The 27,434-nt window shown below is 45.1% G+C and overlaps 1 protein-coding gene across 8 annotated transcripts in view; it reads right to left on the reverse strand.

Annotated features, from left to right (window-relative positions):
- The window catches only part of EML1 (EMAP like 1), a 148,582-nt gene that overhangs the window by 1,952 nt on the left and 119,196 nt on the right, over nucleotides 1-27,434 (reverse strand). For all 8 annotated transcript variants that reach the window (XM_056850902.1, XM_056850905.1, XM_056850907.1 and 5 more), the window contains 14 exons: nucleotides 27,126-27,195; nucleotides 25,232-25,342; nucleotides 22,620-22,715; nucleotides 20,912-21,046; nucleotides 19,351-19,450; nucleotides 17,954-18,108; nucleotides 16,679-16,804; nucleotides 16,016-16,147; nucleotides 9,797-9,864; nucleotides 7,614-7,702; nucleotides 5,421-5,518; nucleotides 2,585-2,672; nucleotides 2,320-2,415; nucleotides 486-616 (listed from right to left, as the gene is read on the reverse strand). In XM_056850902.1, the coding sequence (XP_056706880.1) occupies nucleotides 486-616; nucleotides 2,320-2,415; nucleotides 2,585-2,672; nucleotides 5,421-5,518; nucleotides 7,614-7,702; nucleotides 9,797-9,864; nucleotides 16,016-16,147; nucleotides 16,679-16,804; nucleotides 17,954-18,108; nucleotides 19,351-19,450; nucleotides 20,912-21,046; nucleotides 22,620-22,715; nucleotides 25,232-25,342; nucleotides 27,126-27,195 (1,495 nt within the window). The remainder of the gene's footprint in view (nucleotides 1-485; nucleotides 617-2,319; nucleotides 2,416-2,584; nucleotides 2,673-5,420; nucleotides 5,519-7,613; nucleotides 7,703-9,796; nucleotides 9,865-16,015; nucleotides 16,148-16,678; nucleotides 16,805-17,953; nucleotides 18,109-19,350; nucleotides 19,451-20,911; nucleotides 21,047-22,619; nucleotides 22,716-25,231; nucleotides 25,343-27,125; nucleotides 27,196-27,434) is intronic.

Here is a 27,434-nt window from a genome sequence, read left to right on the forward strand (position 1 = left end):
CATAGTCTGCCTAGTAAACCTTGGGATTTGATGTCACCCCATGGATCAGGAATGACCTGGTGCTTTCACAGGGGACTGCCTTTACCTTTACAAATCTTGAGAGCAGGTTATCCATTGGCTCTTCTTTTTATCGTGTAGGTTCCTATTGGCTAAAGTGCCTACCCAAATCCCTCAGCTGTAGGGGGTGGGGATTGGTTTGGGTTTGGGGGTGTGCACACGTGGAGAATAATCAATGTTAATGGTTATTTATTTCCAAGTACCCTGCTGTTCTCCCAAGCCAATTGGCTATGTCACTTGCTTTGACTGCTGTAACCGAACTCAGCTTGGGTTGCATAGACTCCCTCCCCCCTCCCCAAAAAATGGGAGGCAGAGAATAACCAGCCTAGCCTCTGCACACAAAAGGGGTCTTCCAACGGAAGAACTGGGGAAGCGAGTGAGTGGCAAGCAAATCTAAAATGATACTCTGCAATGCATCTTGTGCTCACCCTGAACTGTGAACATGGATACGAGAAGAGATGTACTTTGCCGAAGTCATCACCGGTTGACAACAATTTCCTCCCCTGTGAACGGCAGACAGCATTGATATCTGTACCATCTGAGCCTTCTGGCCAGACACCTGAAAAGAGAAAGCAAGCATTTTAGCGTTTCTTTTATTAAGCTGCTCTATATGCCCTGCCTTTTAATTGGAACCAGACAACTCGTCCGCAGTCTGCTATCTACGAATTCGTGTCCTTCTCTGAAAACAATGCATAAGCTACAAACGCATTCATAGGCATATACGAGGAGCTTGTGGGCCAAAATATTACAACACACACTTAAATGCACCATCTTACTTGGCCAGGTTTGAAATGTATGAGGCGGTTTAGGTGATAAAAGTTGCTGCTCTGATTTGATGAAGCAAGGAAGGGCAAAATTAGTCTATGACAGAGTTGCAGGCTTTCAAATTCTCTTTGAAAGAGGCAGTACTAGCATGGTGTAGTGGTCAGGAGCAGTGGACTCTTATCTGGAGAACCAGGTTTGATTTCCCTCCTCCTCCACTTGAGCGGTGGACTCTAATCTGGAGAACTGGGTTGGTTTCCCCACTCCTACACATGAAGCCATCTAGGTGACCTTGGGCCAGTCACTGTTCTCTCTGAGCTCTCTCAGCCTCACCTACCTCACAAGGTGTGTGTTGTGGGGAGAGGAAGGGAAGAAGATGGTAAGCCGGTTTGATTCTCCTTAAAAGGTAGGGAAAATTGGCATATAAAACCCAACTCTTCTTCTTCCTTCCAAGGTGTTGAATGAAATATTATTTATTTACTTAGTACATTTTTTAAAATCCTGATTTTCTTCCAAGGAGCTCAGGGGACTATACATTGTATTCTCCCCCTTTCCACTTTACTCTCACAACAATCCTGAGAGGTAGGCTAGGCTGAGAATGTATGACTGGCACAAGGTCAGCCAGCAAGTTTCTCTAGCAGAGTGGGGATCTGATCCTGGGTCTCCCAGATCCCACTCTAACAATCTAACGATATCCAGGCCGGAGGCTACTTTGCTAGGTAATTTTATTCTAGAAGCAAAGAAAATGTGAACGGACTAAATCAACTGCCTCCTTTCAAAACCCATGACCCTTGTCTGTTACTCCCAAGGTATCCTGGAAACTGCGGCTTTATGACCTTTAGAGAGGACTCAGCATACCCTGTTAAATTCTGTACATTTTACAGATAATGGGTTAGATACAACGAACCATGACTGGAATTAATTCACAGAAGGGATATTCCCCCTTTACCGCCATGGCCCTCTTTGGTATCCTGCACCCCTTCCTCCAAACCTGATAATGCAGATCTAGTTAAATGAGACATGGGGCGTGAGCCGAGTCAGGGCCCTGCCAACCCGGCTCCTAGTCACATGTCCTACCAGGAGACTCACTGACCGAAGGACCAATTGCTTGCAGAGGCCCATGAGGGCTGTGAGACAGGAGGAGGGGCTTCAGGCTTCCCTACCATGCCGCTTTCCTGAGTGGAAAGGGCTGGGGGGGGAGGGGGCTGTGTGCCCCTTTCTCTGGTGCCACATGTCCTAGGATCAGGGCATCACAGTTAAAGGATTTTTGGGGGGAGAGAATAAGCAGAAACCTTGCACGATCTCCTGCTCCAGTTGTGGATTTCTGCTGATCCCTCCCTCCCTCAGCTGCAACCCATTCTGTTCTTGAGGGTCCCCTGACTCTTATGAGCAACTTTTCAGGGGTCACACAGAGATGGAGATTAAGGGTCTCAATTAAAAGGCTGACATGCTGAAAGTTAGCTAATTGCTGAGGCACAAAAAGTTGGCTGAAGATCTTACCAAAAACATGGAACCCTAAAGTACACGTATAAGTCATCCATTCTATATCTCTAGTGGTTTCCACGCTTACTACTTGCTTACAAGCTGAAGGAACCCCTGCAGAAAAAACATGAGAGGCGGATATCAGTTATAAGGGTATACAGTGACGCTTCGGAGTCTAAAACACATGTCCCTGATCAGTTGTGGTTTCTTTTTCCATCTCAGAAATGCTTTACTAGCCAAGAACGAACTCCGTGCTGAGGACAAAACACTATTTGTTACTCACAGTATAGGATTTCATAGTCCCCTGAATTAGACACGAGGTACTGAGAATTAACGGACCAGTCCAAGTGAGTAATGAAGCTGGAATGACCCTACGAGGAGAGAGAGACATTATATTAATTCCAGCAATGTAACATTTCCCCAACAGAATTACACCAGTACATATAAAAAGCTATAGTGAAAGGTACACTGAAGCCTTGTTTACATTATGAACAGTGGGCGGCCTGTGTTTGGGTAGCAACCTGGGGTACCAAGTTGGTGACGGGTGTTTGGGTAGCAACCTGGGGCTCCACATTGGAACCACAGGCTCCTGTCCAAAGTTCCATGTGCTCTTTTGATGTGGGAGAAAAATAGTGGCGCACGTCTGGCTGAATCCAAGGCACATCTGCTAAGGCCCAATTTAAACCTGATGCTAGAGGGCAAGGAGAACTTTACCCATGTCACACTATTCACATCCAGCATCTCGTTACAACAGGTCTATTTATTTATTTAGGGTATCCCTATGACACCTCTTCAGAATCCTGATCGAGGTGGCTTACAAGTAAAACAACGTCACAATATTTAAGATAAGCCACTGGACATAAACAGCTTAAAACTTTCCACAAACCAGAAACAGACCATTAAATAACCTAGTAAAATAAACCGCCCTAATTAAAAGCCTGGGTTAATTTTTTTTAAAAAAAGATGTGGAATGCTCTGTCTGGTGACATCAGGGCCCTGTGGGACCTTAAAGAGTTCCGCAGGGCCTGTAAGACAGAGTTTTTCTGCCAGGCCTGTAGTTGAGGGCAGCCATGGGTATTAAATTTGCTGGCCTCCCTACCCTAGTGGTGGTTTGGAGAAGTGGACTCTGATCTGGAGAACCAGGTTTGATTCCCCACTCCTCCACAGGCGCAGCGGACGCTAATCTGGTGAACTGGATTTGTTTCCCCACTCCTACACACGAAGCCAGCTGGGTGACCTTGGGCTAGTCACACTCTCTCAGCCTCACTTACGTCACAAGGTGTCTGTTGTGGGGAGGGGAAGGGAAGGTGATTGCAAGCCAGTTTGATTCTTCCTTAAGTGGTAGAGAAAGTCTGCATATAAAAACCAACTGTTCTTCTTCCTTGCCTATAGCATATATGGTATCAATCTGAAGGGGGTAACCTGCCTGTTTTGTCGCGGTTAATATTAGAATCTGAGCATCATCTTGGGATTTTATTTGATTTTAATGAGGTTCTGCTGTTTTAGATATAGGATTTATGGATAATTATTATTGTTTTTAGCATTAGTGATGTATATTTTAAATGGCCAGGGAAGGTGAGCTAGAAATCACAAAATAAATAAATAAAATAAAATAAAGGTCTACTGATCTATTGATTCAAAACCTTTGTATGTCTGCCCTTTATCCCAGAGACTAATCATGCTACATGTGCAACATTCACGCACCAGAGCAGTGTTCAGCTGGGCTGTGGACCTCTGGCGTGTTAACACGGCACATGTAGTAGATGAGGGAGCAGTTTCTGTGAGCCACTGAATGCGTGCACCACCAGATGGGCAGGTTCTTGTCTAACACCATCACGTCTTCGCAAGTAATACCAGTATTCAAGACGGCTCTGCATCCCTACCAGGGTGTCCTTGAACTACTGCAAGGACTGGGAGCTCTGCTTTTTTTCTGGGCTCCATCTTTTCATGCAAAGAAAAGTGTTATTTGCATGCACTGCACATTTCATAACCATCTTGACTTTAAAAACAGCTATCTTTGATGAGAAGCCTGCCTGGGGTGAAAGCTTCATGCTGCCGCCCCCCCGCCCGCCCAATATTCTTTAATCAGGGGATGCGGTTGGAGTGTCAGACTAGGATCTGGGAGACCCAGCTCTGCCATGGAAGCTTACTGGAGGACCTTGGGCCAGTCGCACACTCTCAAGTCCTACCTCGCAGCATCATTGTGAGGATAGCAGAAGAGAATGACGTAAGTCGCTTGGGGTCCCCGTTTGGGGAGAAAGGTGGAGTATAAAGTGCAATAAAAAATAATAATTCTCACCGTATCTGACAAAGGGAGCTTTGACTCTCGAAAGCTCATTACCCCCCCCCCCCAAATCTGGTTGGTCTCTAAGGTCGTACTGGACTCAAATCTAGCTGTTCTACTGCAGACCAACAAGGCTACCCTTGGGGAAGGGCTGTGGCTCAGTGGTAGAGCATCTGCTTGGCATGCAGAAGGTCCCAGGTTCAATCCCCCGGCATCTCCAGTTAAAGGGACTAGGCAAGTAGGTGTTGTGAAAGACCTCTGCCTGAGACCCTGGAGAGCTGCTGCTGGTCAGAACAGACAATACTGACTTTGATGGACCAAGGGTCTGATTCAGTATGAGGCAGCTTCATGTGTTCATGTGTACCGACTGAAATTATCTCACCTGTTACCTTACTTTTGAATTCCAAGGTGTGCCTTTTTTTGCCCATCACATGGTGACTCTGATTACATTAAAGGAAGATTTCTAAAAGCATGCTCCTTCCTCTAACCACCTTTGTTGTTTAAGCCACACACGCTAGTTAATTATGGAGATGGCGCTTCTAACAGATCCTGGAAATATTTGTTTCTCATGGAAACAAAACTGATCTGAGGTGGTAAAAATGTTTTGACTGTGAGTGACTGGAGGAAAAGTACATATTTTCTTGAGAATATTGTTGAAACAAGATTCTGAGGAATGTCTGGAAGTAATTTAATACTTTTTGTTTGTTTGCAAAACTGTGAGTGGTTGGGAAATGAGATAAAATCGCTTTTAAGCTCTAATTTGTGCCCAGTTTTTTAAAACACTGTTCGAACCTTCTGAGTATTTTAAGAAACAAGTAATACAGTGATGACTTACTGAGCATTTGCCTGTTCTACTGTATTTTCTCCCATTGTCGTTAACACTGTATATGTAAATACAATTATCGTGAGAGCCTATTGCCAAGAAGTTGCCATCTGTATGCACACAAGAAAAAATAAAACAACAATGTGGTTCAATGCTGCAATGACATTAATTCATGAAATCATGACGCGTTATGGGCAATCGCTTTTTGATAACACTGTTCAGTGCAAGCATATATTGACATCTCCATTACCACTCCAACTCTCTAATCGCTAGGATACTCAAGAGGGCAAATACGTGGCCTCTGCACATGCTGTGTTCATATCTACAGTGGTTGGCATCTACAGTTGGAGGTGTGTGCTCTGCTTGGACACAGGCAGCCCTGGAACTCCCTCTTCAAGGGGCAGCCCCCCCCCCCCGCTCCCTGAAAGGCCCTCGACCTTTTCCGAGCAGCACCCTATGAGACACAAGAACTGGCCGGTGGAAACCAATGTCAGCAGAAGTCTCCCTTGGTCAAGTGGAAACACTTTCCACATGTGCATAAGAACGACAAGATCTTGCCAACACAACTTGCAGAGAAGATGTGCTCAGCAGTCTACACACTTAAGCTGGCCTCCCTTCTTTCTTCCTCCTACCCTTGGGTCTCCCACTTTTATGCCCCCCCTCCCAACCACATCTGACTGAAATCATTGGGGCCACCAAAGGGATAATGGAATAGAATCTTACGTTTTAAATGGGAAGTGTTTCATCTATTTAGAAGGAATTGTATTATGAATGTGTGATGCCTGATTTTGAAATTACATTATTGTGTGATTGTTGCTGGAAGTCGCCCTGAGCCCGGCTTGTGCCGGGGGAGGGCGGGGAAAATTGAATAAAATAAATGAGCCAAATCCACTTCCCTGCACAGTGGCAAGCAGGACTGTCTGCTCAGTCAACTTCAGCCTCATCGCAGGTAAGGAGTCAGTGCTGCATGACAACCTGTGATGCTACTGTGATGGGTGAGAGCACAGCAAGATGACAGAGGAACACAGCTCCCACCCCCTGCTTTCCAACGTGAAAGCTGCTTCTAATACTCTGGGTACAATTGCATGTAAAACTATGCACAGATCCTTCTGACAGGTGTGGCCGCCATGCTGTGCAAACAGGGATAATATTATGCTGCTTCAGCTCCAGAGCATGCAACCTGACAACTGGATTTTTCAGGGTTCACGTTGACGCATACAGAGATTGTACACACATGGTAAATACTCTGTTCCTTGCACAGCAGTTTAGCCTTGCTGCTTTCAAGACCCCAAGTATGGCTGGACTTTACACAGTTCCACATCCTGGCGCTGGCACAGGGCAAAGAAGGGAGGGACACGCAGAAGAGTGATTGTTGCTACACATCCTAATTTTATGGGTCCCCTCCCGCAAAAAAAAAACACCCCTTACTTTGAAAGCTACTTCATTGATCCTTATTTCATGATGTGTTTACTTGGCCAAGGTACTTCAAGTTTGTTTATTTATTTATGGTAGGGGGGCTTCAGCTGGCCTTACGAACAATCAGGTATCAGATGACACTGTAATTTAGCCTGCTTTTGAAAGACACTCTTGAACACAGTCAATCAGGTAGGAGTTCAGCACTTGGAACTTTTTAAAAGGCCTGTTAGCATGCCCTGGAAAAGACCGTCATGATAGGAAAAGTTGAGGGCAGGAGGAAAAGAGGAAGACCCAACAAGAGATGGATTGACTCAATAAAGGAAGCCACAGCCTTCAATTTGCAAGATCTGAGCAAAGATAGGACATTTTGGAGGACTTTCATTCATAGGGTCGCCATGAGTCGGAAGCGACTTGACGGCACTTAACACACACACACAGCATGCCCAAACCAAATCAACTGAACATAAAAGGTCAAATTCACTGTGGCTTTACAACATAAAAAAAACCTCAATAATGTGAATTGGCTGTGAGAGACAGCCAGTTGGCGAAACAAAATTAAGACAGCCACTGTTCACATTAGCTGCCCCCCTTTTTTAAGTTTTAAGTGTTTCCCATTAACAAAATAAAAATATATTTAATATATCAAGATTCAAACTTTAAAAAAAACCCTCCAATGATACACCAAGCAACTTAAGCATAAAATTTAAGACCGTGATATTAACAAGTATGCTCACTACAGCATTCAGACCCTTCTTTTTTGTTTAAACAACTGAGCAAACTATGCCAAACCTGGTGAGTAACGCATTGTGGACAGCTGTTCATTTCCATCTGTGTGCACAGTGACCAAATCTTTTGTTTCGGTGTCAAATACAAACCACCTGTCGAAAACAAAGGGAGGAAAAGTCAACAAGTTGTTTGGCAGAAGTGGGGGGCAGGGGTAATCAGCTCCCCCCCCCGGTCATTCCCAGTGTCAGAACAGGAACCACGTATGTTGACAATAAAGCAGTGAACAATGGAGATGAGATTGGCTTGGCTGTAACAAATATTTACCAGAAGGGCTGAGAACATTTTAATATCAAAGCCTGTAGTCAAATATTATGACTGCTGAAATTTAGTGTTCTTTTCAAAGATAAGCAATTGAGAGATACCCTATGTGTGCAGAATGGTTGAGCTTTCCACACCAATCATACAAGCGGGAAAATGCAACACAATATATCATTTCGCCTGGAGATATTTTTCCCTTTTACAGGTTAGGCTTCAGAAAAGCCAGTTAACAAATAAATAACCCCTTTTAGCCCATGGCAATACACTGTCTTAATTAATTAACGCTATATTCATTTTCTTTATTTTACAAAATGTATACCCTTGTTTTCTGCCCTCATAAGGGCTACTCACCGTGCAATCCTGAAGGGCCCCCAGGAGTTGTATAAGAGCTGGCAGGACCCCAGCACCAGCGTCCATGCCTCTCTGCACCATGCCTCTCTGGTGCAGGGAGACTTACGCCGGTGTCAAGAAGCAGCACAGCAGTGTGAGCGCTGTGTGCCGTCACTGCCTCCCCAGCAGCATTTTTCTGGTGGGTGAGCTTATGTCAGTGTCCCGGGGGGAGGGCGTTCCCTTTTGGCCCAGAAAGGCACCATTTTGCAGACATCCAGTTACGCCTGCGCAGCCCCGTGAAACTCAACGGGTGAGTTTCACTTTTTTTTTTTTTTTAATGCTGTTTTATCTATTTTTTTTCCTGACCAGAAAGTCTCTCAGAAGGCTGCACAATTCCCGGCCATGCCCTAACTACCCCCCCTTCAGGAATGGGCTGTAAGGTTGCTAACAAATTAAAACATACACAATAAAATCACATCTTAAAAACCAACAAAAAATAAAACACAGATCAATAAAACAATTAAAACCAGAGCTAAAGTACATGCAAAAACATAAAAACAATGCGCAGGAAGGAACGTGGTCCAAAACAGTTATACCCTTCAAAGTCCACTGAACTCAACAGGCTTACAAGAATGTAACTCTGTTTAGGACTGCACCGAACGTGATGCAACAAAAGAGATTATCACCGCGTAGCACTCATTTTTCTTTTGTTCACACACCTAATGAAAAGAAATACGGACTACTCCATGTGCTCCAATAATAAGCAGAAGAAATATTATAAAGCACCTTAAATATTGGGATTACACTTCTTGCTTTACTCATCTGTACAGTGCCTAATAATCCTTCCTGAACCCAGCCTTTGAAAATGATATACTGATTCTCCTTAAAAGGTAGAGGAAAAGTAGAGAAAGTCGGCAAACAAAAACCAACTCTTCTTGTTTTTTTAAATTTCTTCCTCATTAATTTTTGAAGTCCTCCAAGTACTTAAAAACAACAACACATCATTTTCAATGTTATGTTGGTTTATTCTCTGGCTGTGTTTTTGAACGCTGGGTTTTAATAACTTCTATGAATTGTGAGGTTTTTATCATGTTTTATATTGTAAGTTCCCCTGGGCAGGTTGCCAGGAGAGCCAGCACAGAAGTTTTCCTAATGAAGTAATAAATAAATACGTCACAACATTTTTGGTGGGGGATTTTACTCTTTTTATGACTGGCACAAATCATCACGGTTTACTATTTGATACAGCAATAATTTGGGGGAATCTGTGAGAAATCAAGATGGAGCTTCTTACAGCAACTTGCTCAATGCCAAACTTCTTGAGCTTGCCAAGGAAACACTTTTTAAATTTTATTTCCCCACGCCTTTTTGATTCTGCTTCTGAGGATGGTTACATTGGGCCAGAAAAAGGATGCCACTGGGTCTAGTCTTAATTGCTTAAAGAGCTTTTAACTTTACTTTGGCCTCTGGTTTTATATTTGATTTTACTTTTAGTGTTTGCATTACATTTGTTTTTTTTTAAACTGCCTCCCCGAACAACACTAAGAGTGTGGAGTGTAAACACTTTACATAGATAAAGAACATTTTTAACATCTTACCTTCCAGTTAGTGTCCCGACTGCGACGACAGACCCTGAAGGATGAAAACCAGCAGATTGTGCTGGATCCTACAAAATTGGAATTAACAACAGTATCAGCCATAACAGTGTACTCAGTATACAGATAGCTTGGTGTAGCACATGTTGATTTACACTCTGAGTATTAAGTTTGAAAGAGCTACTACAAACTGTCAAGGAATTAATCTATCAGGCAGTTTGCCTGTAAACCTGCTCTGCAAAAGAGTAGGGATGGACTGTACCCCAGGCAATGTCCAGTAGCAGCATCACTTTCCTTGATGTGTGGCCAGCGTGGTGTAGTGGTTAAGAGCGGTGGTTTGGAGCAGTGGGCTCTGATTTGGGGAACCAGGTTTGATTCCCCACTCCTCCACATGAGTGGCGAAGGCTAATCTGGAGAACTGGATTTGTTTCTCCACTCCTCCACATGAAACCAGCTTTGTGACCTTGGGCAAGTTACAGCTCTGTTAGAGCTCTCTCAGCCCCACCTACCTCACAGGGTGTCTGATGTGGGGAGGGGAAGGGAAGGTGATTGTAAGCTGGTTTGAGTCTCCCTTAAGTGATAGAGAAAGTTGGCATATAAAAACCAACTGTTATTCTTCTTCTACCCTGCTAATCACCCCAAAGACCATTTTCCCTTTTGGATAAGAAACATTAAGATCAAACACACATGGGAACTAGTATTAGTGCTGATACTAGTGCTAGTATTAGTGCTGATACTAGTGCTGATATGGCAGTGAAGGAAACAATAATTTCAGTAATAAGGTTGCCAACCTCCAGGTGGGGGCTGGAGATCTCCCAGAATTACAGCTGATCTCCAGACCACCGAGACCAGTTCCCCTGGAGAAAATGGCTGCTTTTGCAATTAGACTCTATGGCTTTATACCCCACTGAGGTCCCTCCCCTCCCCCAACCCAACCCTCCCCAGGCTCCACCCCCTGACCTCCAGGTATTTCCCAATACCCTCGACACACTGGGGGAGGGATCAAAATGAAGATGCTTTTCAGAAAATTGTGCGGCAAGAGCAATATGTTCTCCTTTTAAAGATGGAGGCGAGTACAAGAATGCATGAGGGGGGGAGGGCTGCTAGTGGTTCAAAAGCCGGCCTCCGAGTGCTTATAAAGAAAATGCAAGTGGGCATCTTGCAGCGCCTTCAAAACTAAGAAGAAAAAGAAGAGTTGGCTTTTTACATGCCAACTTTCTCTATCTTTTAAAGAGAATCAAGCCGGCTTACAATCCCCTTCCTCTCCCCTATAGCAGACACCTTGTGAGGTAGGTGGGGCTCACTTTGATGCTAGCCTAAGGTTTTGTTAGCTATAGTGGCTTTGAAGGTTTCAGGTGCCACAAGAGTTCTGTTTATTTTGGGTGCAACACGCTAACCCAGCTGCCCCTCGGGAAGGATTTTAAAAAGCTCTTTTGAACACCAGAGCCAGCCCAACAGCCCTGGGCGCCCCCTGGTGGCTCTTCCAAGCGGCCAAGGGAGCCCGCCTCATGCGGGAGCCAGTTTGAACACTGAACATAAGCAGCAGCTCTTCCTCAGTGTTATCTGTCACCACACCAGTTTGGTGCTCACAGTTAAGAGAACCACCAGAGTCAGGGCTTCCAACCTCCAGGCATGGCCTGGAAATCTCCAGGAATGACAACTGATCTCCAGGCAGAAGAGATCAGTCCCCTTGGAGGAAATGGTTGCTTTGGAGGGTGGACTCCCTATACCCCACTAATCTCTCTCCCCTGGCCCCACCCCATCCCCAAAAATCTCCAGGAATTTCCCAACCTGGAGTTGGCAACCCTAGCTAGAGATGGCATTCGGGGGTGGGAACACTGTCCAATCCCCTTACTGTATGAATAACATGTGAACTCATCTGGAGAGAAAGTGGGAAAGATAAAAGTCTTTTTTTTTAATGGGAGGATTCTTATTCCCTGAAAAGATATTTATTTACTTCATTTATAGCCCACCTTTCTCACTGAGACTCAAGGAGGATGATAGAATTAAGAAAAAAACAATGCGGTTGTACAGCCCAAGACATCCAGTGAACAATACAATTGGACTAGGATTACTGAATTAGTAGATAACATCAACTACAATAGCCTAGGCAAAGGATAGTGGAGTTGCACAGGCAGAAGAGTGGATAGTGGAGTTATGATGCAGTAAAAGCACGGTGATACCTAGAATAATAATTGCAGGGGTTTCTTTGCAGTGGACCCTGTTTGACTATGATGGAACCCTCCTGGACTGTTCCATTCTAATCCCTTTATTAAAACATCCTCCTTAACATTTCTGCTTTACACATTCTGCAGAATGACAGAAGTGTGGAAGCCACCATATAGAACACGCGTAAACAGGCAACTGCGGACCTGACCTGTTTGCAGGGTGGTACCTTCAGCAGGCTTTGTTCAAACGAGCGAAACTACTGCGGTAGAGCATAGCAGGGGAGCCAGCTCTGCATATACGTGGGTCCCAGGGACTTAAGGCCTTCGTAGGTACAAACAGTACTTTGGTTTGAGCCGGGTAATTGATCAGTAACCACTGCAATGACTGCGGTATGGGTGTTGTATGCATGTTCTGCCTGGCACCCGACAGTAACCTGGCTGCAGCATTCTGTATCAATAGGAGTTTCTGACCTGACTTCGAGGGCAACCCATGTAGAGTACATTACAGTAATCTAGCCTGAGGTATTATTAGCAGGTTGAAGAAACAGAGGTCTACGGTGAACTGATTTGTCTTTGGAATTCGCCAACAGGCTGTGTGTGACCAGCCCAAGGTCACCCAGCGAGTTTTAGCACGAAACACATAACACATAGCACTTTCCCAGAAGGCTCAAGCCCATAAGGTTGTTCAGCAACTACATCTGAGGGAGGGATTACAGCCACCAGGTACAGCACAGCCTATACCTGTAGCGGCGGGACCATTGGGGGGCTCAGGAAAGGGCTTCTGGCAGCTTTGTCCCCCAAAGTCCTCCTGCAGTCTTGGGCTCATTTCTAAAACTGTAATCCTCATCTTTTTAAAATTAGTATAGCATCGGAAGCTGGTTGGCATGCCAATGGAGGCAGGGAGGCAGGCTGGGTATAAACGCTCCAGGTGCATAACTAATTTTTTTCTTCGATGGCTTGATGCAGTCCAGCCTTTGAGAAATAAAAGTTTTGTCTTACACTAACATGGTAACTGGTACGTTCAGTGCAACCCTAAGCAAAGGTATATCCTGAAGTCATTGGGCTTAGAAGGATGCAACTCTGCTTAGGACTGAACTGATCTGCCTGGAAAGAAGGCAGCCTAAACACATTCACACGCCACCTGCAAGTTCATATTTTTTAACCTGTTGTCTTACATTGACATCATTTTATAGTCATCTTTTCTTGCCAGACATTTTTTCTTACTGTGTCCCCAGGTTTTGTTTTGTAAAACAGTAAGTGCTCTATCACAGAGCCAGAATGGTGTAGTGGTTAAGGTCTCAGTCTAGGTTCGGGGAAACCCAGGTTCGAATCTCCACTCTGCCATGGAAACATGCTGGGTGACCTTGGGCTGATCACACACTCTCAGCCTTGACCTTGGCTAGTACTTGGATAGGAGACCTCCAAGGAATACCAAGGGCATGACGCGGAGGCAGGCAATGGCAAACCACCTGTTAGTTTCTTGCCTTGAAAACCCCAACAGGGGTTACCATAAGTGGGCTGTGATTTGACGGGGGGGGGGATGTGTGAAATGCCTCTATTAGGATATACCAACTACCTTTAAAAAGAAGCCCTTAGGAACAGCAGCTGCAAGGGGATAACCAAGGAAAGTGTGTAGAAAACCCGCATGTAGATGCTCGGTTTCCACTGCGAATGCTTCTGAATCAAAGAAGCGATAAATTCAAGATGGAGAATCATTGCGGTGTGGATGAAGTCATACCAAGCGGGGGTCTACCAAGCAGGTCTACTCAGAAGTAAGTCCCATTTTATTCACTGTGGCTTACTCCCAGGAAACAGTTTTTAGAACTGCAGCCTCAGCCACCTAAAACATTGTCTGGAAAACTCTCCTAGTTATGCACACAGTTGTTTTACAACAGAAACCATAATTTGCTATCTTCCTCTTGATGCGCTACAGACCAATTTGTCATCATTACTCAGGCACTGAACTGTAAATGTTCTGCAGGTTTTTTTCCCCCAGCTGCAGGAACATTCGTGGTAATGGTCCCTTCCATAGAATCCAGAAGATCACTCTTTATCAGCATACACCGAAATTCGCTGAACTGAAATTTCACAATCGTTCAAACTGAAAGGTAACTCCAAGAACTGTCCAAGGTATATACAGTTTGGACGTACGCCAATGCGGTGTAGCTCTGGATGGGATTTCAAATGTTAAGAGTCTCTCAAGTTGAAGCATGCCACTCTTGAAATAAATAGTCGACGCGTCATCAGAATCACTTCGTGTAAGAAGATATCTGCTTATGCGCTACAACGAGGGTCAAGTAGACAACACGAGTTAAGGCTGACTTGAAAGCCATTATTGCTGGAATTGCTCGTTGCTGAATGAATCTTGTCTTGATCTATACCTCCAAGCAACCTCTCTGAATAGCCATCTGTGCTGTGGACTTTCAAAGTCATTCCCTTCTCCTAGAGAAACCCTGACAAGTTGAAATACTGTACTATTGCTTAGGAATCTCCCCCCCCCCCACAATTATTTAGCTCACTCACCAAACCACATTTCCAAGGATGCTTTGAGTAAAGCCATGTCAATGAAACTGGTATAAAAGTTTGTAGATATGTCCCAGAAAAGCAAGCGGTAAAAATAGCTTTCAAAGTACCCACAGATGGTTCCTATTAGGGTTTTTTTTTAAAAAAAAGATATTACATAAATGATGTATGTGTCTAGATGGCAGGAGCATAACACAGGCATCTGAAGTGCAGAACTGGAATAATTTAGAATTCTCACTGTCAAATGGAAGTAAGCCACTGTGTATTTACACATGTTCATCAGTATATCTAATTCTCAATATGGCCCCATCTGTGGATAATTAAATCCGGAGACTGAAGCCATGAACAGACAAGACTGGAGAGGGGCTGTAGCTCAGTGGTAGAGCCTCTGCTTGGCGTGCAGAAGGTCCCAGGTTCAATCCCCGGCATCTCCAGTTAAAGGGTCTAGGCAAGGAGGTGATGTGAAAGACCTCAGCTTGAGATCCCGGAGAGCCGCTGCCGGTCTGAGTAGACAATACTGACTTTGATGGACTGAGGGTCTGACTCAGTATAGGGCAGCTTCATGTGTTCAAGACAGATCTTTCTACAAAACTGAGAAAAGCCACAGGATTGTAGAAAATCTGAAATTAAAAATGTGGGGGGGGGGTAATAGAAGCAATGGAAGTCGGTTTCAGGTAACATTGAGGTAAGATGCTCTGAGTCCCCACTGTGGGGAAAGTTGAAAAAGTGCCAGCACAACGGCACTTTGGCTAGTAGAGGAAGGGGAGTCGATTTTTGCCAATTTCCCCTCTCCCACTGCAAACTTCCACTTTTTATCCCCTTCTTATGTGGGTCATGAGATGCCCAGAAGCAGAATGCTGGGGAGGGGGCAGTGGTCTGCAGCAGGATGGGGGAGGCAAGGGAGTCCCATTCTGACAAAGGTTTGCTCTGCTCCCAGGACTTTGGATCCAACCCCCAAGAGTTTAACAATATGGCTCTGATACTGGTGAACTGACGTAGAAGGAAGCAACGACAGAGACCCGTGGGAGGAAAAAGCCATTTAACTTTCAGAAATTAGCTTCCAGAGTGACTTCAGTGCAGGGACTGTACTTTTACCCAAATGGCTCTTCCCTGGTATTGCCCAAAGGCATTCTCATAAAATACGCATCCCCCACCCCCAGCTGTTCAGATTTGGACAGTTTTTCTGTCATGACCCATGACAAGGAAACATTCCTCACATTCCATGGGATTCGCTCCACAAGTCAGCCTCTGTAGATACAAAACACTGAAACTGGAATTGGCTCCTAGATCAAACAAGCCCAAGAAAACACAGGCCTGCTAGCCTACTGCCGTACTCATTTTCAGTTTGTCATGTTTTCCCCTCCCAAACACCTTAATGCTAATATTGGAACCTCTTTAACATTTCTAAAAATGTAGATCAAGATCTTATTTATTTTTGTCAGTCAATACCAGTTCATGGCTGGAGAAGATGTGTATTTTTTTCAGGCAAAATGGTTTTAAAAGTTCATGAAAAAAATAACAATGATCATACCTCTATAATTTTGGTCCAGATTGGGCTGTGACTGATAGCGTCCCAGAGCGTGATGTGTTTGTCTTGCCCACACGTGAAGAACTGAGATTTGGAAGGATGTGCGGCTAGTCCCCAGAGCTCATCAGTATGTCCCTGAATAAACACAGCAAAGATGGGTTTTTTTCAGTAGATTATCAATAGTGCCTTTGATGCAGATTCTTTTGGATCACTTCTGCGAGTGGAATGATCCACAAAGCAGTGTGATTTTTTCCAGTTCCCTCTGCATCCCTCCAAGTTATATTCTGTGGTGTTCCAACAGTCCTGTGACCTGCCTGGGGGGTGGGGGGGAGCGCAATAAAGAGACTAAAGCCACATTCCACAAACAGAACTCTGCTCATGATTGTGTAAGAGGACAAACTCAGCACTGAGCCCCCCTCCATCTGAGAAGCAGGGGGGTTATTTCACCAGATTCTTAAAGCGTTCCATGTTGGATTGGAATTTGGTTCAGGAGGGTCCCCCTAACCATTAACTTTGGCTTTTAAGGGGGAATGGGGGCTGCTCAAGGAAGGGAAATCTGCTCCTACAAACTCCTTCCAATTGCAGATGTTTGGATCCAGTCCTATAGATTACAAAAAAATAACTTCAGGTCTTAAAGAGGGGGGTGCACCCCACAAAATATTTTACCTGTGTAATTGGAGAAAAATCTCCTGATAGAGAGCCTTGTAGAACGAAATTTCGAGTAGTGCCTATCAACACGACCTCACCTTTCCCCTCGGCTATTGTTCTTATGGGTCCAAACTGTTCTGGAATCTATTTTCAGAAATAACAAATTGGCACAAGATTACTTCTCAAGTGTACATTTTCTGCAGCGCTGGTCTGGAGGTATGCATTTCCCATAGATAAGCTTTAAGTTCATATCAAATGGCCATTTCTGGATGAAGCAACTGAGGCTGCTGAAGTGTTTGTAACAGTACCACGAGACAACAAACTATGCGGCACTAAGGCCAGACAGAATTCTGAAAAGCAGCCAAAAGCTAAAGCTTTTCAAATTGGGGTAACTCTCAGGATGCTCCCAAAATCTTAGCCCTTTTCAGACACTTGATTTTGGTACTCCAAACATGCATAAAAGAAGCATATGTTACCTATATGTGTGATCAACATTTTATGCAAATAGGACAATGCATGTATTTTCCACGTGCACAGAGCTTCGGTAAGAATGAACAGGACTCCAAACCTTTGAGGGAAGCTGTACGTGCACACCCCATTTACATAAAATGGCTATGGTGCACATCAGCAGGATCTCCTCCTGTTACGCACAGCTGCCGTGTCAAAACCAGATGTGTGAAAAGGGCTAATGAGTACCCAGTACTCTAAAATGAGTAACCGGTATTCTAATGAGTACCCAGCTTGCTGGGGGTAAAATGTAGACAACAGACACCCTGTGAGGTAGGTGGGGCTGAGAGAGCTCTAACAGAGCTGAAACTTGCCCAAGGTCACCCAGCTGGCTTCGTGTGTAGGAGTGGGGAAACAAATGCAGTTCACCAGATTTGCCTCCACCGCTCATGTGGAGGAGCTGGGAATCAAATCCGGTTCTCCAGATCTGAGTCCACCGCTCCAAACTACTGCTCTTAACCACTACACCACATGAAACTGCCTTATACTGAATGAGATCCTTGGTCCATCCAATTCAGTATTGTCTACTCAGACTGGCAGCGGCTCCACAGAGTCTTAGGCAAAGGTTTTTCACAACACCTACTTGCCTAGTCCCTTTAACTGGAGACACCGGGGATTGAACCTGGGCCTTCTGCATGCCAAGCAGATGCTCTACCACTGAGCTACGGCCCTTCCCCTTATTATTGTGCTTTTTAAGATGGGAAGAAACTCTGGAACTCAAGCTGCAAAAATATTGCTCTAATAGCAGACACTAAGAGATCTGTTTTCAAAAGACATGAGCGGTACCTCAGTTTTGTGAAGTTTTTGGTAATTCCCATTCCAGGATATGAGCTTTCTGTCTTTTCCGCCTCCAGACACAAGTGTACCATCCCGCAGCATACAAAGTGCAAAAATGCCACCTTCATGGGCCCCTTGAACTGCAGAGCTTATTCTGTTGGTTCCTAGACATGGGGAGAAAAAAAGTTAATAATAAAGCAGCACTATTGCTAGCATGGTGTAGTGGTTAAGAGCGGTGGACTCTAATCTGGAGAAGAAGGTTTGATTCCCCACTCCTCCACATGAGCGGCAGACCCTAATCTGGTGAACCGGGTAGGTTTCCCCATTCTTACACTTGAAGCCTGCTGGGGGACCTTGGGTTCTATCAGAACTCTCTCAGCCCCACCTACTTCACAAGGTGTCTGTTGTGGGGAAGGGGAGGGAAGGTGTTTGTAAACCACATTGAAACTCCTTAAAGGTAGAGAAAAAGCGGGGTATAAAAACCAATTCTTCTTCTATCGTATTTGTGGTTTATCTACTGCAGTTCTTTCTGTGCTTCAATATGCCTGACATCCTTGGTTCACAGAAACAAAATAACTGATCTTGAGCTATATTACCGTAATTAAACTAGTCATAGGTACTGCATTCTGTACAGTTAGTGTCTTTTTGCATGGGGGTCTCTCTCCCAATCATCAGGTACATTCAAAGCCCCATACCTAGAAGCTTAATTGTTCATACCTGTACACGGCAATTTAACACCAGAACATACCGCTATTTCAGTTTAGGCTTCACTGAGTGTTGGCAAGTGAACAGCATTGGTGCAAAAGTGAAAGGACCCTGGAAACCTGGGAATATTCTGCTTCCTTTCTTCCTCAGGACTTGCCTTCCTTGCTCTGTTTTGCACATGACTGTTTCCCATTGCAGTAGCAGCTTCAGAAACACTGGCACTGTTCTTTCCCCTAAACATTAATTTATTCCAGCTAATCAGGAATCGCATACCCAGGATGACACCACCAGGGCTTTAGATAGACAATCCAATTTAGCAATTATGATGGCATCACAAAACCACTTCCAAGAAAGAACATTATTTCCTGCAATCGCTCAGAACGGGCAAACACTTTCACCCTTTGTTTGCCTCCCTGTTCACAATCACCACCTTTCGGCAAGGGATGAAAGTGTTCATGGAAAGCGCTTTTCCCACTCTCCTGTTTTAGTTCCGCTCTCTTGCTGCCACTTTCTCAGGAAAACTATATAAGCACTTGCTTAAGTCTGGGATTAAGAACTTTTGTTCTCAGTTATTTCAAGGAGAGACAACAGATGTATTGTAATTACTGTTGCAGAAAATACGAAAATTGTAGCCATAGAGAAAAGTGTTTTCACATTGCAACAAAGTATAGCATACAGTTGGAAGCGCATAGTCTTCTTACCTTTTCCCCAAACTAAGATGTTTCCACTTGAGTCTCCTGTGATTGTATCACCACTTTCAGAGAAGGTTACACAAAGGACAAACTTTGGCTTCTCTTGTTTCTGCAAGAAAGGAGATTTAGCACACTTATCAAACCATATAGTAAATGTGTCTTTCTCCCATATTTTTGGCTCAGGCTAGCCCGATCTCATCAGATCTCAGAGGCTAAGCAGAGTTGGCCCTGGTAAGTATTTGAATGGAGACCAACAAGGAATTTTGGAGTTACTATGCAGAGGAAGGCAATGGCAAACCACCTCTGTAAGTCTCTTGCCTTGAAAACCCTATAGGGCCGCCATAAGCCGGGTGCAACTTGACGGCCCCTTTACACACACACACACACACACACACAATTTTATTTACGTTTTAGAATTTAGTAGTGTTGTTAACAATACTAAGTTTGCACATTTTCTCCCCCCAACACCACCCACAGGTTAAAATCAGGAAAAATAAGTATTGTTCAAGAGAGTACAGATCTTGCAAGCACAGTTCAAGAATTTTTAAATGAGGAAAGTGGCACGAAAGTTTTAACGTTAGCAAAAGAGTAAGAAACATCTCAAGAAAACTATGTGAAATGAAATGCATTGTACAAATGAATTACATATGAAAATATGGGCCCGTTCGTCTACCCTGCTCAGGTTTGTCTACTCAGACTAGAAGCAGCCTTTCAAGATCTCATTGAGAAAAAACGTCTTTCTCAATATCTACTATCTTTTGCCAGGCTTGGGACCTCGGAGCTGCTGGATGCAAAGCATGCACTGTATCATTGATCCATGCCCCAAACAATGTCCCCATTGTGCAATATCACACTAACATGGAGTGATGCTCAGAAACCTCAACTGGGGGGAGGCTTTTAAATCATGTAGTGAAAATGGCCAAATTCCACACGCTTAGCATGAGAACACAAGAACATATAAAGAGCCCTGCTGGATCAGAGTAGTGGTCCATCTAGTCCACCATCCTGTCTTACAAAGTGGCCAACCAGTCATTCTGCAGGGAATGTTCAGATGCTAAGGCAACTAAATGGACAACTTTGTCAGCTTCTGTGAGGGAAAACTATTTGCTTGGCTGAGGACTTGGAGCTAAGAGCCCAGAGACAAGGGTGCTGACATACAGTGCCAATGTAAGGGAATGGACAGAGAAAAAGAAACCTCAAGGGAGAGAAGGTTTGAGAAAAGTAGCACAGGAGATGTGGAAAAAGTAGAGAAGGGACTAACAGCAGTAAGGACTCTGAAGAAATGTGACAGATCTTCAAATTCAGGAGGGACTGCATGCTATGAGGGAGACAGGGTACTTCATGAAAGAGGTAGCTGGCATCTATAGTCTAGACGCTAGCAGATGAATTCTATCAACTATGGCTTCATTGGAGATGTGTGACTTGGCAATCCTTAGGGAGCCCAAAAAGCAGGGGGAGGGGACTGAATTTCACAAATTGATTTAAACTGATCAGCCAGTTATTTGGCTGCAGGCTAGTAGCACTTCCATACCATTCCTAGAAAAGGCCACTGAGAACATAGCATTTTTACCTCAAATAATCCTTGCTTTTTAATAAGGCAGTTCCCTTCCAGTGTCCAAAAATGAAGATGCGATTTTCCACAAGTAACAATTATATTCGTGTCCGTAGGGTGAAAATCAGCGGCAAACACTGCTTCGTTAGAGCACTGGAAGATGATAAAAATTAGGTCAGGATTTTGGTAACAACATGAGAAAATGCTAATGTACAACTTAAAAGGGGCACCAAGAATAACTTCAGGTGTTTTGGGAACAAATTTTGGTCTGTAAGTTTTAAATTTATTCAGTAACTTTACTCACCAAGAAAAAAACACATGTTTATGATCATTAGAAGGTTTTATTAGAAGATTTGATTTTTTTTCTTAATTACTGGTACATGGGCTCATCCTGCACTTGATGTCCTGCATGTGAATAACCAGCTTCTCGATTTTCAATGGGGGCCTAAGTAGTGTTTTCACCTTTCTAAGTCCACTGAAGTCAATGGACTTGGAAGGGTGTAACTCCGCTTCGGATTGCACTGCTAATTATATGCCTTTTTCTAGCATCCACACACTGGCAGGCTCCGTATCCTACTGTGACTAGAACTTCAGAAGAGATCTGCAAGTATAAAGAGGAAAGAGTCTCTAGTGAGTCCCATTTGCTCCACATCCAGCCTAACCACTCTCCATACTCCTGGTCCAATCAAGCTGAAACAGTTTTTCAGTCATTCACCGAGCTCCTGCTAATCTGCTTTTATCCCAACCAAATAGTTGATACAAGAGTGTGACGTTCATCAGTGTTTGCTTCCTTGTTCAGCCCAGAGTCTGATAAGCTGGATTTCTTTCCACACTAGCTATTTAGAGCCAGCTTGGTGTAGGGGTTAAGAGTGGTGGTTTGGAGCAGTGGGGTTTGATTCCCCACTCCTCCACATGAGTAGCAGAGGCTAATCTGGTGAACTGGGTTCGTTTCCCCACTCCTACACATGAAGCCAGCTGGGTGACCTTGGGCTAGTCACAGCTCTCTTGGAGCTCTCTCAGCCCCACCTACCTCACAGGGTGTCTGTTGTGGGGAGGGGAAGGGAGGTGATTGTAAGCCGGTTTCATTCTTCTTTAAGTGGTAGAGAAAAGTCGGCATATAAAAACCAACTCTTCTTCTTAGTCTGAAATTGCCATTACTTATTCCCTCCCTGTTAACAATGTCATTAGAGACTCTCTTTTCATTCCAGTGTTTGCTTTTCAGATCTCATTTGTTTTGTCTTTTTTCAGATCTCATTTGTGGTGATTTTCTAAAAACTTAAAAAGCAATTGCAGTGCCAGGCTATCCAATATGGCAGTCAAAGTACTATTCAAGTTTTTTAGGGGTACTGCCCCTTTAAATTTTCCTCCTATCCTTCTCCTTCGTTTAATTAATAATTTCCAGTTTTTCTACCAGCTGATGGGATTCTCAAAGCATTCACGAATCATGAATGGGGGGGGGGGAGAAGTGGGAAGCTTTTAATTTTTTTAAAAAATTGATATTTTGTAATTGCACTAATATTATCATGAACAATAAAATAAAAATAACAAGCACTTATTTGGGCTGGATGCAAAGTGAAAAGCTGTACTTAATCGACCCACCATGAAAACAAGAACTGATGATTAACCTTAATTCATGAATGCTGTGAATGCAAGAGAACTGGAAGCAATTACTCAAAGAAAGCCTTTATATATTAAGTAATACTCTAAACATCTTTTCATACAGTACCTTGACATCTGCAAGTTTTTCTTCTCTCTGCCAGTCCCACACTGAAAGCACATGATCATTGGAATCATCCACTGAACAAAGGTTACTTCCTCCATTCTGAAATAAAACACCAATGCTTCCATAACAACACAACCACTTACACAGGTAATTAATTTACTGATCACCAGCAAACGACCAATAGCATCCATTCCCAACAAGGAGTTCTGAACCTATCAGAACGGCATGGCAACTTCTCATGAAAGTGGGTGTAGCACCGTGTTGGCGAACCTATGGAACACGTACCGTTTCCGGCACGGGTCGCCCTTTCCGCCGGCACGCCCAGCTCGCCGCGGCTCAGCTGTTCCTCACCCCTCCCTCTCTCAGCTGAGCTGAGGCTGTGACTCAGCTCTTCCTCCCAGTCGCTGGCCTTTCCGGCTTTGCCCTGCCCACCTCCACTGTAGCCTAGTAGCGGTTCCCGGTGTGCCTAGCGGTTCCCGGGTGCCTCGTGGTTCCCAGCAGTTTTTCTGGTCCGAGGCAGGAGCTGCCTGCCTGCCTGCTGCCCCCGGAGGCCCTCCCACACCCGGCAGCAGCAGCTCGGCTGAACTTGGCGAAACTCGGCGCTCACTGGCTACCTCTCCTACCCCGGCTTCTACTGCGGCTTCATGGAGTGCTGCCCCGGCGAGCAGGACCGGCCCAACTGAACCGGTAGCGCTTCACGGGAGGCCGGGTCCGCGGGGGGGGGGGGAGCCTTGGTGCCAGTTTGGGGCCAGGCCGGTGCCAGGGAACCGGGAGGAAGCGGAGGCTGGGTGGCAGGGAACAGGGCGCCGGGGCTGAGCAGAAGGAGCGGCAAGCGGAGCGGTGGGTCCAGCTCCATGGGCTGGTGCAGCGGAACTGGGATTGGGCAGCCGGGGAGGACAGGGAGAATTGGGCGGCGGCGGGGGGGGGGAACTGGGACAGCAGAACTGGGGCCGTTGCAACGGCCCGGCAGAGCTGTGGCTCAGCGGCAGAGCGTCTGCTTGGCATGCAGAAGACTCCAGGTTCAATGCCCGGCCTCTCCAGTTAAAGGGACCACGCTGGCTGCTGCCGAGACCGCCTTGGGGGCGGTGGGCGGAGGAGCGGTGCGGGGGAGGAGGATGAAGTCGCCTCCCTACTCGTGAATTGCCTGCCCCGCGGAGCGTGCATGCGCCTCCCCGAGCACTCCCACCAGGGCGTCCGCCCGCCTCGAGAGCGAGCGAGCTGCCGCAGCGGCATCAATCCAGCTCCGCCCAAACCGGGTTGGTGGGCGAGTGGAGAGCGGCGGCTCAAGTTTGAGTGGTAAAGCTCAAATGGCTTGCAGGGGGGGGATCAGCCTCCATTTGCAGAGTCTGGGTTTTGGGGGGGGGTGTTGTTTGCCGGTGGAGTTTGCAGGTGGGAGAGGGAAGGGTCTGCTTCGGGAGGGGTTGGGGTGGGGAGCAGGCCTCGCTAGGGTGGGAGCTGCCCCCTGGGGCAGGGGGTCGGGTGGGGTGGCTGGATTTGGGTCCCCCTCCTTGCTGTCCTGGAAATAGGGAGCCGATATCAGAGCAATGGGGAGGGATGGGTTGGGAAGGTAGAGGAGCTTGTATTGGAAGTAGCAAGAAGTGCAGGAGGTCCTTGGGGGTGGTTAGCCATGTTCTGGGCGTGAAGCAGGGGTCACTGGAGGTGGGGGGGCCTTACCATTTGTTACATTGAGGCTCCGTAGTATGGTTATTGCAATTTGCCTGGGGAGGGGCTGTGGTTATCAGCAAGGACACAACAGCAAAAATCACATTAATTGTTCAAAAGCATGCCAAATGCAAACTTTTACCTTTCAATAAAAAGTTGTTTGTATCATTGAAAGCTCTGTTATTGTGTTTTTCTTTTAAGGCAAAAGATGTTAATGTATGCGTTGTTTTTTCTAAACTAAAACCTCAGTATTCAGGTTAAATTGCCACATTGGCACTCGGCGATAAATAAGTGGGTTTTGGGTTGCAGTTTGGGCACTCGGTCTCTAAAAGGTTCGCCATCACTGGTGTAGCAGGACCGTAGCTGGGTGAGGGAGGGGGAGGAGGGCAGCTCCTCCGCTAGGAACTGCTTGGAAACATCATCTGGTTTAAACGCTTCTTAATTAAAGATAACATTTCATTGAAACAGAACCCATTTGATCACACAGAGTTTTGCTTGGATAAAGTAAAAGCAGTATTTGATGCAATCCGCCATAAAGCTTCCTGCACAAACTACACTAAGAATTTCTCAAAAAACACTCTTGCTTGCAGAGGAAGCTTCCCACTGAGTTGGGCCCACTGGGCAGGATCCAAACTACACTGGCAATTTCCACCAATTTATTTTTTACATATTTATTTAAAACATTTCTAGGCAGGCTTTCCACCCAAATAGGATCCCCAAGGTTAATCTTTCCTGCTGCAGACCCCGCCTCCAGTCACTCCTTGGGGTCCCGTGTTCCCCAGGAGCGGCATGTGGCGGGGATCGAGGGTGGAGGGTGGAGGTAGGACAGTTATCTTCTGCAGATGGAAAATGTAGTCTGGATCCAGTCCACTGATCTTGATTTTTAGAAGCATATATATACCCGTGTCCGAAAGCTCCCATGGCAACTTAGCAAGAGATAAAATATTACTCACAGACTTTGAAAACGCAATGCAGGTGACAGCCCTGTCAAAGAACCCCATTCCAATGACGTGCAGAGTGTTTAAGGTGACGGAGTCCCAAACACGGACGTGGGGCAGTAATTGCTGAAGGAAGTGAACAAATAAAACGAAAAGAAGTCAAGCTGGGAAAATGACAACCATGCACTTAGAGACAAGGGAATGTGAAATGCACTTTTGAGCATACTGAAAATGCAATTTTTGAGCACTATTTAATGAATCAGTGAACAAGAGGGACATCTTCTCTTCATGCATTCATGATCAAGTGCAATGGGAGGCCCAGTTAGGGAGATGCCGTGGCTCAGTGGTAGAGCATCTGCTTGGCATGCAGAAGGTCCCAGATTCAATCCCCGGCATCTCCAGTTAAAGGGACTAGGAAGGTAATGTGAAAGACCTCTGCCTGAGATCCTGGTGAGCCGCTGCCAGTCTTAGACAATACTGACTTCGATGGACCTTGACAGTCAGATTCAGTATAAGGCAGCTTCCATAATGTTAAACAGCAGGGAAAATCTTTTCTACAAAAGGTCACATAAAACCTGCTTTTGTGCAGTGTAAATTAAAGTGATTGATTCAACATACAGCAAGCACCTGACTTAAATGGATAGCCCATCATATAGCAAAGGCTCAAGATGCAGAGAACAGCAGGAATAGTGATGTGGCTAAGAGAACAAGCTGTGAACCAACAACTTAATGATTAAAATCTCATGACCCCACCTCCACCCTCATGTTTCCCTTCCCTTCCACTTACACCATGGACATAATAGCACCAACCTAAAATATTCAAGTCCAGTAGCAATTTAAAGACCAACATGGTTTCCATGGTATAAGCTTTGACTCTCGAAAGCTTATATCCTGGCAATCTTGTTGATCTTTAAGGTGCTACTGGACTCGAATCTTGATCTTCTACTGCAGACCAACACCACCTAAAATACATAATTGTTCTAAGGGTTCCTGGCCAGTGTATGTAAGAAATTCTGAAACACAGTTATTTTTATTACGGATGCTGAATGAAAGATTACATGCAATTCACTAACAAGTGAGCAAAATGGTAAGACACAGTTTAAAAAATGCAGCCTCCTGACATCTTAACCCTGACCTTTAAAAAAAAAATCCACTTAAAACGGTGCTTCCAAAAGACGACTAACAAACTGCATTTCCCGCTTGCATTCTGTGGCAACAGATGGGTCTGAGAAAACAAACAGGTTTGATACTCTATTATGAAGACTGCAATACATTTTAGGAGCCACTAGAGAGCAATCTTTGGAAACACAGCAAAGCACACAGGTGTTTTGCCTACAGACAACTGCAGGCAATGAAGAGGGCTGGTTTGTCTACAAGTAAGACAGTCGCAGTCCTAGTTACCTAAAAGATGTTTTATAAAAAACGAGTACCAAGCCTTATTCTCTGTGTTTTGAGAAGAATTTCACAAAGAAGCTGCAGCAGAGGGTGCAGCCTGCAGCGTAGGAAGAAGCTGTAGGAAGGTTTTAAAACAAAATCTTCCTATACTCGAGGATTTAAGTTCTACTGAAATAAGCAAGAAACTGAGAATTACGGGTTCCCATTTGAAGCAACAAGGATTAAGAAATAGAGGCTGGATCCTACAGATATATCAGTAGAAGAAGCACTCATGAGAGGACTCTCCCCCCCCCTTCCATTTTTCCCAAGCAGATCCCTCCTCCCCCACGTAACCCCCAAACCATGTGCCACTCTTCTCTGGATCACTCCAGTTTTAGTATATGAGCTGCCAAAGTCAGCACAAAACTTTCTGCCGAGGGTCACATGCCACAGGGGGCTACCACGGGGCTTCTGATCAAACGTGGAATTTTTCCATCAACCAAAACTCTGATTCCGAACGACCAGGCTGACTCACTTTTCCATCCTTAGATGTTCCTGCGACCTGGCCAGTTGCTATGGTGATCCTGTCGGGGTGGACAGCTAGGCTGCAAAAGAAAGCTTTGTCAAGCTCAGATTTTACAAGACCCATCAACAGTGTGAGCCAAAAAAAAAAGGAATGCAGAACTCTTTAGGCTTGATATTTTCTAAAACAGGCTGAGAGCCAGGAATACCACCGCCACCCCAATTGAAATGTCACTTCAGCCATGAACTTGCCTTCGGCATGGGACTCTCAACTCCATCTGGGTAGAGCACCCCAGCTCTAATAATTAGAGGGGGAAATGTG

The sequence above is a fragment of the Euleptes europaea genome, chromosome 6, assembly GCF_029931775.1.
Source record: "Euleptes europaea isolate rEulEur1 chromosome 6, rEulEur1.hap1, whole genome shotgun sequence".
Classification (NCBI taxonomy): Eukaryota; Metazoa; Chordata; class Lepidosauria; order Squamata; family Sphaerodactylidae; genus Euleptes; species Euleptes europaea.